At 49.8% G+C, this 15651-nt stretch overlaps 4 protein-coding genes across 4 annotated transcripts; all 4 read right to left on the bottom strand.

Annotated features, from left to right (window-relative positions):
• Nucleotides 1-6712: 6712 nt before the first annotated feature.
• On the bottom strand, nt 6713-8354 carry EI90DRAFT_3040232 (uncharacterized protein). Its single transcript, XM_039059007.1, has 2 exons — nt 8207-8354; nt 6713-8148 (listed from the first exon to the last, which is right to left on the bottom strand). The coding sequence occupies exon 2, from the start codon at nt 8006-8008 to the stop codon at nt 7046-7048; it is 963 nt and encodes a 320-aa protein (XP_038920958.1). The 5' UTR covers nt 8009-8148; nt 8207-8354; the 3' UTR covers nt 6713-7045.
• On the bottom strand, nt 8067-9596 carry EI90DRAFT_3040228 (uncharacterized protein). Its single transcript, XM_039059006.1, has one exon. It carries the CDS (start codon nt 9489-9491, stop codon nt 8274-8276), a length of 1218 nt encoding a protein of 405 aa, XP_038920957.1. The 5' UTR covers nt 9492-9596; the 3' UTR covers nt 8067-8273.
• Nucleotides 9597-10517: 921 nt separating this feature from the next.
• On the bottom strand, nt 10518-11913 carry EI90DRAFT_3040224 (uncharacterized protein). Its single transcript, XM_039059005.1, has 2 exons — nt 11805-11913; nt 10518-11748 (listed from the first exon to the last, which is right to left on the bottom strand). Exon 2 carries the CDS (start codon nt 11560-11562, stop codon nt 10558-10560), a length of 1005 nt encoding a protein of 334 aa, XP_038920956.1. The 5' UTR covers nt 11563-11748; nt 11805-11913; the 3' UTR covers nt 10518-10557.
• On the bottom strand, nt 11573-13709 carry EI90DRAFT_2455684 (uncharacterized protein). The gene is made up of 3 exons (XM_039053051.1): nt 13430-13709; nt 13263-13371; nt 11573-13202 (listed from the first exon to the last, which is right to left on the bottom strand). The coding sequence occupies exons 2-3, from the start codon at nt 13269-13271 to the stop codon at nt 11715-11717; spliced, it is 1497 nt and encodes a 498-aa protein (XP_038920955.1). The 5' UTR covers nt 13272-13371; nt 13430-13709; the 3' UTR covers nt 11573-11714.
• Nucleotides 13710-15651: the final 1942 nt, after the last annotated feature.

Raw genomic sequence — 15651 nt, 5'->3', positions numbered from 1 at the left:
GGTCAAACTGTCCAGTGGTCCCTACCACTGTTCCTGGGCAACAAGCGTCATCTGTACGCCTAGGGACGACGCAGGTGATACGTCCTGTGTCGGTTCCAGACCAACTTGATGGCAGCCTGGCCTGGCGCCTGCGGACTGTCAACTCGCGGAAGCGCACTGTGTTTCGATTTCCTCTGGGGCTGTTACATTTTCTGTCACTCCGAGATGTTAGAGATGGTCTAAATGACCACCTCTCAACCGGTTTCATACCGGGTTGACGGTAGTCTGGCACCTGTAGACCTCAAGCGCGCAGCGCTTCAACAAGTCCTGAGCCGTCACAGGCTCCTATCATCCTCTCCGGGTCCGGAACCGTCCCAGACCCTCACATGCTCTTCCCTTCCCGATGAACCCCCAATCCTGGAGTTCTGGAGGAAGAGCAAGTCTTCCAAGGAAGGAACGCTTGCCGCTATGGCAAGCAATGTCCTCCTGCCCAGCAGAAATATTGGGTCACCGATTGTTTTAGAATGCCCCCAAAGATAGAAGAATATGTCGAAAATTCAACAGCTTCTTAGGGTGCTTAGAGTGGCTTTCAGCCACTGTGGGATCAAGGTGGTGTGGCCAGAATTCTATTTTCTTCGTTCAATTGCCGTGCCTTACACGCTTTGATACTCACTTTGATTGCTTTGGCCTTGTGCACTATGCACTTGACCTAAACGTAATATCTCGCATTTTGTTCATCTCACACCAATGTGATACTGAAGTGAGAGCACGATAGTGCAATCTAGCTGGGTACATTGTCAAATATATAGTTTACTGACATGAAGCTGAGTTCGCGATCTAGATCTACAGAATAAATATTAAATCATGTACGTGCATGTGAACAATGGGATAGGAATCGTATATTATGTGGATGCAGAGTCTGGTCGCAAGCAGCAAGGTCAGCGCAGCAGCCATTTCTCGCGAGTCTGTCCATCTCGATCATGAATGATCGATAGCCAGGTCTGCGCCTTTCGCTGCTGGTGCGTAGGCCTGCATTAATTGCAGCAAACAGCAAAGTGAAATTCAACTTCTAGAACTTTGTGGTAGGTCCTAATGAGCCTTCCGCGCATCGGCAGGAGGAAAGGGGACGGTTATCCCACTTTCAGGATGGATTGACCCACAAGTACATAATCATCACATGTACACGAGCGAACAACCCAGGGCTCGAAATAGACATGTTCATCGCAACCAAATTTCATCTCGACAAAGCGATCCGACGCGCCTAACCATATATATGCTCCAACCCCAACCTGGTTCCATAATCCCATTGTCGGATAAGAGCAACGTGGGATTGCGCACGAGTTCCTTCCGTTATCGGACGTGCTAGCGTCGTTATCGTCCAGGAGCGCACGATGATGTGAGGCTCATCTGACGCAACATTCCTACTAGCGAAAATGAGGGGTTAAGAATATGGAGGGCGCCACGTGGACACACCGCTCATCCCAAGTTCCTCGATCTGGCCTTCAATCAACGGCTACATCCTTATCTACATCCGGTGTGGTTGTCAACGGTTGGTCTTCGCGGACGAAACAGATCCTCTGCATACACGAACGTCAGATTTCTAACGTTTTGTCGAGTGTTGGAAAACTAACCAGGCGTGTCGTGGCTGCTGAAGGAGTCCTATTTAGCAATCCGGTTCCCAACAGGGAGATGGCCTTTAAGAAAAGAAAGAGTGCCGTTAACAAGGGAAGCAGGACGCATGTAATGAACTCACCTTGAAAAAAGAAAAAAAAAACTGGCCGATCGACATTGGTCAGCAGCGAACAAGCGCATTACCTAGCATCCCGACCCTCACAACAAACAAGAATGCATGTCCCGTCTCAAAGGCACAAAACACGTTGAAACGAATTACTCTCACAGTAAAGGGGAAATGGAGTAGAAGAGGCAGGAAAGCACAAAAGACAGAAATAGAGGATTGGTTCAGTGTGGACGATGAGAAACTTGCAGACGATCGCAGTCGTTGAGTCGTTGAGCAGTCGAACTAACGGATAGTATCAGCAATGTAACCAAGCATAAGGGATACTTACGCTCGTCCGCCCCAAAGTGCGTGCGATCTGTGACAAAGTGAGATAATAATCAAGGAGTAACTACATAGAACGAAACGACATCACAAACGAGGCACAAGAGGAATTGGGGAATTGGGAGGGGTTCGGGCAGGTCTGGGACGGAGGACAAGTAAGCGAGACAAGGCAAAATAACAGTCGTCAAAGTTTGCTCCATCAATCCAGGTATCCGGTAAGAGGGTCTCTTCGCTGTTAGTACTTGCAGTAAAGGGCGGTGGGGACAACTTGGCACCCTCGGAAGGGCAAGTGGAAGCGTTGATGTCGTGTTGCGCAGGTCTCTGATAATTGATGGCCTTCCGGGTTGCGATTGCGTCTAACGTGACAAGGGCATCAGGGTCTGATAGCTCGGCTAACGAGGCAGGCGGTTGCATACCTGAGTGTTCGGACAGTGGCTCGTGGCTCACTTTCGAGATGGATCGAATGGTTGCGAATCTGTTAAAAAATCATAGACTAGACTAGACTAGGCGAGACGAGACGAGACGAGACGAGACGAGACGAGACTAGACGGACTAGACTAGGCTAGACTAGGCTAGGCTAGACGATTAGCTGTACCAACTTCACGCTTCACCTTCAAGTTCAGTTCACTTCTCACGCTCTTCCCTTGCTAGTTAAATCAATATCACACGCCTTCTCACGCCAAAGGACAGTGCAAAAATGGACTAGACTAGGCGAGACGAGACGAGACGAGACTAGACGAGACTGACTAGACTAGACTGGACTAGACTGGACTAGACTAGACTGGACCGGACTAGACAATGCCAATCCGATCGCCTGCAAAGATGTAAGTAGTATTGGAGGCAGTGGAATGACTTCGCACCGGTGACTATCCACTGTAGTGCTGCCCTAGCACTCTAATGAAGACCACATGAGCAATTAGTTTTCACCGATGTAAGCACTCGATTGACTTGCCTCGGAAATGTCCTAGAATCGGAGGGCAAGTGCACCCGCTGGTAACTTACCTGTATTCCAGCGAGTGACACTTGCGGTCAGTAGAGAATAGACTAGACTGGACTAGACTGGACTAGACGAGACGAGACGAGACGAGACTAGACGAGACTAGGCTAGGCTAGGCGAGACTAGACGAGGCTAGGCGAGACTAGACGAGGCTAGGCTAGGCTAGACTAGGCTAGGCGGGGGAACAAGATTGCCACGCATGAGGTGTCAACAATCGGAATGACGAAAATGCTTGCCTTTGTCACCAAAACCAAAGCACAAAAATACAACCGGGTCAGTCCGTCGTACGCAATACATAAAGCAATAATAGCAAGGGGCCAAATTCCCCAAGGTGTGGAGTAGTTTGCGTCGAACCTTCCTGGAGAGAAGGAAGTTGGGATTTTCCAGGGGCCGTGCAAGGACAGAGCACTTGCAACAATCCAGATAGCGGGTTTCACCGAACAGTTAAGCTGCTGTGGCACGACCGCGTTAACCAAATGGTTCAATACGAAATGGAAATACGCACTTGGGGCCATACCAAAAGGAAGAGGGGGTTGGTAGTCCAAATTCCGAGATAGGTTCACTCTCGGGACTGGAGGTAGCGGAACTTGGGTATGAGGATAATTCTGGAATGGCGCTCTCAGCTGGAGGTGTGTACGAAGTCAGAGGGTAGTCTGCAAGACCCGAGTATGAAGATAATTCTGGAACGGTGTTCTCAGCTGGATGTGTGTGCGAAGTCATATGGTAATCTGCAAGACCCGAGTGAGACAAGAGGTGAAGGATTATATAGGTAACAAACCGGAAGTAATAGAGTAAGGCCTGCCTCCTTCGGAGCCCAAGTTCGAATCATAGACCGGAGGACAAGTCCCAGACGCATCGACGTGCGGTATACCCAAAGATTGCAAATACGATTGCACATCTTGCTGGATCGAGGTCCAGTAGTTACTCTCCAGAGCATACTCAGTCCCTGGAAAGACTGGAGAGACAACTTCAATGGATGGATCAGGAGTAGCGGAGAGGGGTTGTCCGGACTGTAATTGAGAGAAGGTGGCAGGGATAGAGGTCGAGGGCGACGTTGCGAAGGATTGCGAGGTCTCCAAAGTAGGAAACGACAAGGGAGGCACGTCAGATAGAGAGGTATCGTACTCGGGAGGGGGTGTGAAGCCATCACCGTACTCGGAGGGGTGTAAGCCATCACCGTACTCCGGAAGAGGGGTGAGAAGGGTCGCGCCGAAGAGGGGGTTGTAGGGCTCAACAGTAGAGAGCTCGACAGCGGACTGGTCGGGAGACTCAAGAGAGGTAAAGTATCCACTGGATACAGTGGACTCGGAGAAGTAGTCAATGTTCTCAGGTGGAGGCGTCGGAAGGGATGACGAAGCCTCCGATTGCTCGGGCCAGAGATAAGAGAGGTCGAGTGGGGGAACACCAGGGCGCCTATTTAACTTGAGCGAAATCCATTCGCGGGTCTTTGCGCGCACAGTGGTGCAGATTTGAGGGCCCTGGCAAACGACAACGTAAGGCAAGGGAGGGGATAGGCACATTAAGAACGTACGGAAGGGCGCTCTACTCCTTGGCCGCAGCAAGAAATGTTGAATTTCTTGCAATCGTAGCAGCGATGGTCAGCCGGATCGTATTCTGGGTCTGTCTCGCCGTATTTCTTGCAGGTCTTCTTGCGGAACCTGCAAATCCAGCAGCCATTCTTGTCCTTTGTAGCAACGAGTTGGGGCGGGTTGGGGCCATTGTCTTCGCGGAGAAAGGCGTGGAAAACATGAAAGGAAGTCATATTTTGCAGTAGAAACAAAGAGACCTTGGCAGTGGAGGGGGGGTTTTGACAAGGGGGATTCTGTTGTGACTCTGTGCCCCCCCAACCCTAAATATTGGGTGTGACAACTAGTAACGCGCGGGCCTTGCCCTGTTCGAGCATGAGATCCGGGAATTACCGAATGAAACCAGCGGTTTTACACAAGTTGGGAAGCTTTGCATTTGAACTGACGGAAATCTCGATTCTCCATCCCGATTGGATAGCGTCAAGGAATTGATTCACGTTCAAAGTCCAAGCTCGACTTCTATGGTAACCAATTCTGTGAAACCACAGCTAGTAGTTGAAATCACGCATTTCTCACGCATCGAGCGGCGTTATAGGCTCAACGCGCTATAGAACCAGGGCTGCAGTCCGTAGCACATTGAGACGGCGTACTACCCCATAAAGCAAAAGTTTAACGCCGTAGTCGTAGCGCTCCCTGCAGTGCATTTCCGTTCATAAATTCCGCTAGTTTGCGCGCGCAATGGACCGCGATGTTTGTATGACCCTGCCGGCCCAAATGCCTCAACGGACATAACCGAGCGTCAATCATCCTCCCCCCCAACTTCTCATGACCCCAGCCCCATGATCCATTATCGTTGGACGCAACGAAGGTATAGTACCCTTCGGGGCATTGCCGGTTAGCTCTGTTCTAGTTCACCATTCACTTTCGAAGCCAGATCAGCCATGTGCTTGGAAATGGATTATCCCCTTCGAATCATAGTTAGCGCCAGTTAGTATTCGCCCCTTGGAAACGTTTCGAACCTGCCAGGGATGCGATCTAGGACATAGATAGGTCCAAGCCAACAACAGTTACCATCAAGGGCCAAGCCTTTCTACCCATTATCACTCAATCAAGCGGTACTTTCGCCAAAAGGCATGCATTGAAGATAGCCGATAGCCGTCCTTTAGCAATCTCGCTTCAAACCAGGGCGATGCAGATATATTTCTGATCGATGACCGCTGGGAGATGGGAAAGGGCGAGGGGATTGGATGTAAATCCAACTCCGGTCTGCTCACGGGATTTATAACCCCCCTAGCGCCACTGTTAGCCAAATCAAGCGCCTCGAGATGTGAGAAACGCCGGGGCCGCTACATACCCGAGGGGTCATAATCATTGTCGTGCGACGTTCCTATGTATGACACTCATCAAGAGGACATTGACGTAGCTTGTAATTCTCTAGTAAGCTGGTACAACTACTCTATGTAACAGATCAGATCCAAGGACGCCGATTTGGTAATTGACGTTTTTGAATGAACGAATAGGCGAGGACGATTTAGGAAATCGAAGGCGGCCCCGCTCGCCTAAAAGTTACCTCCCGAGCTTTGCTGTAACAGTTGTTGAGGCAGGTCGCCGAATCACCGAGGGCGCTTATGCGTAGCGTCCAACTAAGCGGGGCCCGATGACCCGGGGCCGGACGGAACTTTAACCGCCTTGAACAGCCGCTCACAGGAGGGATAGTGATGAACATACAGCCCCAGGAGGGCTACGTGCGGAGGCATAGCAATAATCAGACCTGTTTATTGAATAATATAATAACTGGGTCCGTACCCAGGCCCTATGATGCGAGGGCAATGGTCGGGCATCGTGGCGCCATTGTAGAAGGGATGAAAATGGACACTCCTAAACCGAAGCTGAATTCCCCAAGGCACATGGCATGGCAAAAGTCGTAACGTGCTTCTTCGCTATTCGCAAAGAAGACGTTATCACACACTTGAGGCTACCCCGCGTCAAGGGAAAGGACTTAATGATCGCATGAGGGATTTAGCCTTTGATAGCCAATGTACATAAAATGTTCCAATTCCTTTATAACGAGCGTAACGCGGGCAAACCAACTCCTATGCCGCCGTGCTCAAGCCCAAAATGGATAAATATTCATATCAAACGCTCAAGCATGTGCAGATAAGACTCCGAATCAGCCCGGTGCTTTTGAGAGACGGACCTTGCAAGTCAGAAGGGGAGTGACCCTACAGACTTCCGATGAATAGAGCTCGCAAATCAAGTGTTAGTCATTTTCCCGGGCCCATGACAAGCAGAAGGATATCGCAAAGCGTTGAAATGAGGCCGGGTGGGAACTACCAACCCTTGCAGTTGTCGAGCGCGCACGAACAGAGCCTTGAGCAGTAGCGGTGACTGACACCAGCAGCAGCAGACTGAGCTCATTCGGCCATAACCCTTGACACAGGTGATTCTACAGGTTCGGATACTTTGTACAAATTGAGAGACGTCTCATTCGTCCACCACAAATTCGAGTTCGGGAAGGCTCTCAAACCATTCCCTCAAATCGTCTGGGGGTGCCAGGTCCTGGGTGACAAAACGACCCCGTTTCACAACAAGTTTCGAGATGGAACTGCAGTTGCCATTTAATTTCCCCTCTACAACCGTTCTGATCAAATCCCAGTCGAGCACGGCAGATGAGGTATCATGGGCCGATGAGGAACTCCGCGACGATCTCGGCGGGTCATCGGGTCCGTGCACAGAAGTAGGCGAGGAAAGGACGTCCGACCACGCAGCTCGCATTTCTGTATCTAAATGGAGACCATCTGTCGTAGCCACCGCTCTCTCCGCTTCTTCATCCTCGTTGAGCGGTATGATTCCCCCAGAATCCTGTTCAAGATCCTCAGAATGTAAGTCCAAGTCGCTTTCTTCCCAGTCCTCGGTGCCTTCCCAATCCGTTCGATAAAGATCCGTTGTGGATGTCATCGAGGGGTGGTAGCTGCTCTTGTCAAATTCAGGCTCCACCGGTAATCTTCCAGGCCAACTAAGGCCTATCAGTTCGCCAAATTGGAACACGAAGATTTCAAAAATTCTGAGCTTTGGACAGAACCACGTCAAGTTGTCGACAGACCGAGGTCTTGCCAAAATGTCTAGAAGTTGTGCCTCCATTCTCTTATGGGACGGAACGTGAACGCGTAACTGGAGGAGTGAATCGAAACCGTGCGCACGGAGGAACGGCTCCCCCAAAATGAGAACCTTGGCACTTTTCCACTCATCAAGGTCTGGAGGGCCAAATGCATACGACGCAGGAAGGAGCTCAAGAATTTCCACATTCGGGGCGGTTGTGCATCCCAATATTGGATTATCCGAACATATGGACGCGCGAACGAGTCGTGGGAAACAAATCGTAGGCTTCAGGCCCCCCACCGGATCCAGCAGAGTCAGTGTCCTTATAGTATCAGCATGATTGGTCATGAATCTCGTTACGCCATCATGTGCCCGATGCAGAACGTCACGTTCAAGCCACCCCGTTCGTCGCTCGAGTGGGCAGAGGGCGAATAGATTAAACGTCGTCAAGGATGGAGCGGATAGGCGGCATATATGCTGTGAGAATTGTGCGAGAGTCAATGTCTCCAAACTAGGGAGTTCAAGTTCGTGCTAAAATTCGTCTAGACGGTCAACAGAGAGAGCATCAATGCCGGAAGAGAGTTTCATACACACCGTGATGCTGGATGTATCCTCAACTCCTTGGAGAGTCTCCCCACTCAAATGCACATCTCGAAGTTGCGGGGCAGATCCAACAAGACCAAATATCTCGTCGCCGCAAGCAGATTTGGAAACGAAGTCCTGCAGCTGTGGGAAGTAAAGCCGCCTCTGAAGACGCCCGGAGAATAGGCGACTTGATGTACCAAGGGTACGAGCCGTTGATATGCAAGGATCGTAACATATTCGCATTCCTTTCCAGAAAGTCAAAGAGATAGGATGATGGAGTTTCACCCACAACCTCGACATTCAATTCCTCAAGGTTGGGATAATGCATAGCGCGAAAGCTATAACTAAACTGTCCATAGACCAAAAGTACGGCAGTGCTAAGAGCGGGAAGAATCAAAGGTTTCAAATCCACAACCCGAAGCCTCGCCCCTGTCATCCCTACGTCTGGGTTAATTGGCATATAGTGTAAAGCCTTGAGTGTCGAAGCGTGTAAAGACAAAAAGGTTTTCAAAGCGGCTATTTCCTCCATATTCTCGGGGTTAGCTTCATCGAGGTCAAAAGGCTTGAGATAGAGACACTGAAGTGCAGGCATCGTCAATGTTGTCAGCAAAATGTAGGAAATTGCTGTGAAGCGGAACAACTTCAGGTTGGGGAAATGAAGGGCCTCCGTGCCCCTATGAGTGTAACTACTAGGCAGTGTAAGGTGCAGTTCCTGGAGCGTCGACTGAAGCGATAAGATTTGATGCAAAGAACCATTCCAGGCTTCAAGAGCATCAACATCCAGAGTGAGACACTCCAGAAGAAATCCCTTCTTCCAGAATTCTACTCGTTCCAAAGATGCATGATGCATCTCAATACTACGCAGGGAATTGCATGTGGGCCCTCCAAATAACTGGGGGATTCGCACAGTGAAACCAAGGTCAATATGGATAGAAGATAAGTTCGGAAGTGGGAGTTCGAAAATAGAAAGAAAAAGAGACACCCCTGGGGCTTCTCGCAATAAGCTAGGATGAAGTGTGTTCCCGTATTCTGTGTCGTCAAAACCCGTTGTAATGTGCAATTTCCCGATGCGATGTGCATTAGGTTGCATGAAAGCGGAGAGACCCATGCCAGCCTCCTCTGTCAACAAAGCCTTCTGTGATACTTCAATGACGAGGCCAATGGCCCTTGGGCTGGTTGCTGCAGCCAAGGAAGAAAGCCACCCCAAATCACGCGGTTCCTGGTATACGAACATCCCATCCCACATGTTCGTCGAGAGAGCAATTCCACGCAATCTTCCATCAATATGAGAGGGCTGAAGAGGGTTCGTGCCATGGGCTTGGACGCTGAGAACAAAAATATGTGAGATAACTTCTACGGGTAAGGCGTGAATCTGCGGGGCTTGCGCAATCAGCTTCGGTTCAAATGCCTGAGTCAAGGCAAATCATCTCACTGATGCCATCAAACCTTCCTTCGCTAGCACTATGTCTCGCACTTATAGCAGTAGATTTTTTGTAGCACCTCGACGACCCCGAATGAGGAAACTCAGGCGCGCAGGGAGATGCCGAAACTGAAAAGGAGGACAAGTTGCTAACTATTGAGGCCGTGAAAAACTCAGGTATTGAAAGCGCAGTTCAATCCCCATGGTCTACATCTCCATCGTAACAGATCTTGTACACCACCTCATCAGCTCTGAATGAACACTCAAATACTAGGTCAGGTCAAATTCTCCAGGTGGATTGGAGGTGGATCCGTTGCAATGGATTCCACCTGTCATTAGAGACCCCACCCCTTCCCTGGCAGCTCAAGTGTTCTGTTCTTAACCCTCGTGTGCACGGTGTTTGTCTATTCGCAAAATTCAGTTTCACGCATCCTTAGGCTTACTGCTGACTTAAGGGGAAGACTAAATGGTGGCATAAGGGATTCCACCTTGATAGTACACGCAATTATCCAATTCGTTACAACGCGGGCAACCCAATTCCTTGTCACTCCGAAATGCTATGTCAAGGGTTATGGGCGTTCTCAATTAAGCCAGATGAGGTCAGTCTGTTGGTGCGAGTCACCACTGCTGCTCAAGGTTCTGTTCGTGCTCGGCAACTGCAAGGGTTGCATGGTCCTCATTTCAACACTTTCCGATGCCGTTCTGCTGTCATAAGCGTGGAAATGGATAACCGTCGCAAGCTCGATTCATTGTGAGGGCCAATGCGACGCTCCCTCCTGACTATGGTCTGTCTCTCTGAAGCACTGGGCTGCTTGGAAGCCATAATCGAGCGTTTGATGCGAATACCTATAGATAATTCCTAATCTTACATTTCACACAAACTGAAAACGTATCATTCCACCACAAATTCGAGTCCGGGGCGGCTCTCGAACCATTCCCTCAAATCGTCTGGGGGTGCCAGATCCTGGGTGATAAAACGACCCCGTTTCACGACAAGTTTCGAGATTGGACTACTGCTGTCACTTAACCTCCCCTCCACAACCGCTTTGATCAAGTCCCAGCGGAGCACGACAGGGGCACTACACGACGATCTCGGCGGGTTGTCAGGTCCATGTGCGGAGGGCAAGGAAAGAGAGGAAAGGACATCCAACTGCGCTGCTCGCATTTCTGTGTCTGAATGGAGGTCACCTATCGTAGCCGCCGCTTCCTCCGCTTCTTCATCCTCTTCAAGTGGTATGATTTCCCCAGAATCCTGGTCAAGATCCTCAGAATGCAAGTCTAAGTCGCTTTCTTCCCAGTCTTCGGTGTCTTCCCAATCCGTTCCATAGCTATCTGTTGTGGTTGCCATCGAGGTATAATGGTAGCTGCTTCCATCATCTACAAGCTCCTCCAGCAGTCTCCCAGGCCAAGTAAGGCCTACCAGTTCAGCAGATTCGAACACGAAAGCTTCAAAAATTCTAAGCTTTGGACAAAGCCACGTCAAATTCTCGAAAGGTTCCGCCAAGCATGTTAGAAACCGTGCCTCCAACGCCCTCGTTCTCTCATGGGATGGATCAACGTGAATGCGTAACCGGAGGAGTGAATCGAAACCAGCCAGATGTGGAAATGGTTCCATCACCTTTCCCAAAATAAGAACTTCAGCGCCTTTCCACCCATCGAGATTCGGACAGTCACACGAATACAACGCAGGGAGGAGCTCAAGAGTTTGCACGTTTGGGGCGCTTGCGCATCCCAAAATTGGATCATCCAAACACATGGACGCATGAGCGAGTCGTGGAAATTCAATACCCGACGGTGCGCGTGACTGAAGGCTCTCGAACTCCACACAATCCAGCAGAGTAAGTGTCTTTATTGTGGCAGCATGATCGGCCATGAATTCGATCACATCAGCGCTCATGCGACGCAGAGCATCCTTGCCATCGTTGCCAGATTGCCAACTGTCGTCGTCTTCCCGCCTTCGTCGCACGCGTGCATCAAGGGAGAATAGAATAAATGTCGTCAAGGATCGGGCGATTAGGCCGCAAATATGCTGTGAGAATTGTGCAAGAGTCAATGTCTCCAAACTAGGGAGGTCAAGTCTGTGCTAAAAATCGTCCAGACAGTCAACAAAGCGAGAGAAAAGGGGACTTTCATACACACCGTTGGGTCAGATGTATACTTAAGTTCTTCGAAAGTTTCCCCACTCAAATGCACATCTCGGAGATTGGGAGCAGATCCAACAAAACCAAATATTTCATCGCCGCGAGCAGATTGGGAAACAAAGTCCTGCAGCTGTGGGAAGTGAAGCAGCCTGCAAAGATATTTCGAAGGCAAGGAGAGAATAGACGACTCTGGTCTCCAAGAGCACTCGGCGGTCCATCTAGTGATATGCAAGGATCGTAATGCGTTTGCACTCCTTTCCACAAAGTCAAAGAGAGAGAACGATGGAACTTCATCCACAACCTTAATGTTCAACTCCTCAAGGTTAGGACAATGCATAACGTGAAAGCTATAACTAAACTGTCCGTAGACCAAAAGTGCAGCTTTGCTAAGAACGGGCAAAATAACGGGGGTATACACTTTCGAATCCACAGCCCGAAGCTCCGCCCTTGTCACTCCCATGGACCCACTGGCACAGTTTGGGTCGATTGGTATATGCTTCAAAGTTTTGAGTGTCGAAGCGTGCAAAGACAAAAAGTTTTGCAAAGCAGCTATTTCTTGCATATCCTCGGGGTTGAGTCCATCTAAGTCAAAAGGCTTGAGATGGAGACACTGGAGTGCTGGCATCGATAATATTGTTAACAGGGTGTAGGACATTGCTGTGAAGCAGAAAAACTTCAGTTTTGGGAAATGCAGAATCTCCGTGACGTTGTGAGGTCGGGGTAGTGTACGGGGTAGTGTAAGGCGCAGTTCCTGCAGCGTCGACTGAAGCGATAGGATTTGTTGCAAAGATCCGTATCCAGACCCGAAGGGGTCAACGTCCAGAGTGAGACGCTCCAGAAGAAACCCCTTCCCCCAGAATCCCAGTTGTTCCAAGGATGCATGATGTATCTCAACACTGCGCAGTGAATCGCAAGTGGGTCCTCCAAACGACTGGGGAATCCACGTGGTGAAACCCAAGTCGATATGGAAAGAGGACAAATTTGGGAGTGAAAGTGCGAAAATGGAAAGGAAGAGAAACACCGTCTCGTCGTCGTTAGGACGATGTGTGTATTCGTCGACCTCCGAACGCATTATAATATTCAATTTCCGAAGGCGATGTGCATTGGGTCGCATGAAAGCGGAGGGGAGACCCTTGCCAGCCTCGTTCGTCAACAAAGCCTCCCGCGATACTTCAACGATGAGGTCAATGGCTCCAGTGGTTGCTGCAGCCAAGGAACAAAGCCACCCCAAATCACGCGGTTCCCGGTATACGAACATCCCATCCCATATATTCGTCGAGAGAGCAATTCCACGCAGTCGTCCATCAACATGGGAGAGCTGAAGAGGGTTCGTGTCATGGGCTTGGACGCTAAGAACAAAAATGTGTGAAATAATTTCTACGGGTAAGGCGTGAATCTGCGGGGCTTGCGCAATCAGCTTCGGTTCGAATGCCTGAGTCAAGGTAGACTATCTTACTGATGCCATTGAACCTTCACCAGCGCTATGATTTGCACAATCCTTTGGAAGTCTGAAGGTCCCAGGGAAATGCCGAAATCGATCGCGGGCGGTGTCGAGTACTCCCGGTCTTCTGCAATACATAGACTCAGAGAGGTTAAAAAGAATTGTGGGCCGGCAGCACTCGCCCTGCTAACTTTTAATGATGGAGCACACCAAGAACTAGTAACTTTATCAAGGCCGTGATACACTCACGTATTGGAAAATGATCAATCCCAGGTGGAAGGGGTCTCCGCAGGGTTGAACTGGATTATATGTAGGAAACAATTAACCCTTTGGGGAGTGAAGCCGGGTGATTCAACAAACTCGCCCGACGCATACCAAGGGAAATCATTTTGTCGGTGTGCGATGATCACGCAGCATTTTACTCTTTTCCATGAAGTCAAAGATGGAACTTCGTCCACAAGTAAACATTGACGACGTCTAACTCAAGATTGGGGCAATGCACAACGTGAAAAATTATAACTAAACCACTTGAATCAAAAGCGGGGTATTGCTATTATAAGCTTGTACTCAGAGATGGTGCTGTTGGATCTCAAAGCCCTACCCTACGGTATTGGCTAATTGGCATGCATTGTAGTGGCTTGAACGTCAAAGTGTGCGAAGACGAGAAGCTTTGCAAGTCATTTATTTCTAGCGCATCCTCAGGGTTAGGCCCATCCAGTTTGAGATGGAGTTACAGATACTGAAGCGCTGGCATCGGAGGTGCTGTCAACCGTGCGTGGGATATTGTTGTCGAGCACAACCGCTTCGGGTTACGAAAATGCGAACCTCAGTGCTTCCATGAGTTTAATCCCGGGTAACGTAAGATCTAGCTCTTGCTCGAGGCCCGTGGTCGCCTTGACGGGGGACGTTGCACGCTCCGGGCGGCATGCCTTTTTCCAGGGTTCTGCTTACCGCAAAGATGCATGACGCATCTCTTACGTTGTGTCGTGAATCATATGCGGGTCTCCAAACGAGGGGCCGGGGGATCCTGACAAATATGACAGGTCGATATGGGGTGAAGGAAATTTTGGTGGAAAGGGGATTGGTAATGGGGCAAGTGACCATCTGTTCAAATGAGGGAAAGATAGACCTAGTCATAGGGAAAGCCGAAGACGATTCATGCCATGAACCTGGGCGCCGTGAACAAAGATGATTCGGGTGACTTCTACGGGCAGACAGTGAGTCTACGAAGCTTGCATGAATGGTTTTGGTTCAAATCAAGGCAATGCCCCTGAATGAGCGTTGTCGAGATCGAATACTTGGCCAAGTCAATTCTCCAAATGGGGAGGGAAATCTCTGGCCGTGAATCCAGAGGTCGCAGCGTTGCAAGTGGTTCCACATGTTCACCAACTGTGAACTCCCCGCCAAACAGGCTATTATTAGAGACCCCATGCTCTCCCGGAGCTGCACAGAGTATTAAATGTTCTACTCTTAACGGTATTTATCTATCCGCAGAGTTCAGTTACACACCGTAGGCATACTGCTGACTTACTGTGAATCTTGCAGTTGGTGCTTCAAAATGTAAAGGATGAAGGGGGCGGTGTAGCCAATGAACAGATGAACAGAGCGGAAATTTGCAGTAGGTGGTGAATGGAATGTATGCAATTTCAATATGAACCGGAGGCCGGTTTCCTCGACGGTTGAGTCAGTTCGAATTTGAGCGGGGAACTCTTTTGGAAATTGCGATCGATTTCGCTGCTGCTTTATAAGCCTGGAAGGGGCCCAATACGTGCTTGGCACGTTTAACCAATGACTTCCATTCCGCGGCAATCCTCATCGGAGATGACCCCAACGGTGCTCTCTCCTGCACCCCGACCAGCTTCAAAATTGCAACAGCAAGCTTTTTTCTGAAAGGGGATCGCGAAACAGCGATTGTCTCGCGTTTCGAACCACCCACGAATGAATCGTCTGTAGGCGAGGATGATTCCTTGGCTAAGTCTTCCAGTCCAAAAAAGTGATCTGGACCAAAATAAGCGATCATGTCGAGGCACTGTCGAGCGTTCAGTGGCTCCCTGCTGCCAGTGCTACGCGCGCCATGATATGCATGCTTTCAGCGTCGGGAATAATGATGTGGTATGGTGACATCACCGGCGTTGCAATCGATTTCCTATCTTGCCTTGACTGGGCCTCCCAAAATTCAGAGGATTTTAATCCTGTCATAAGGTCAAAGAGGGCACAGGCGGTCATCCAATCTGCAGTTCGCGAGCACGCGGTTAATGCGAGCCGATATGACTCTGCATTTGGTCGTAATTGGAAGCGAACACCTCCCCCCAAAGCCTCTTGATCAAGCATCCACTCCAAGATTTTCAGTGCTCTTCTGGCTTCGTTAGGTGACCCTGAGCGCGACTGCTCTGCGATTGCTCGC

Source organism: Cantharellus anzutake (genome assembly GCF_015039405.1).
Source record: "Cantharellus anzutake strain C23 chromosome Unknown EI90scaffold_7, whole genome shotgun sequence".
NCBI classification, from domain to species: Eukaryota; Fungi; Basidiomycota; class Agaricomycetes; order Cantharellales; family Hydnaceae; genus Cantharellus; species Cantharellus anzutake.
This window is presented reverse-complemented; position numbering and strand designations above follow the sequence as displayed.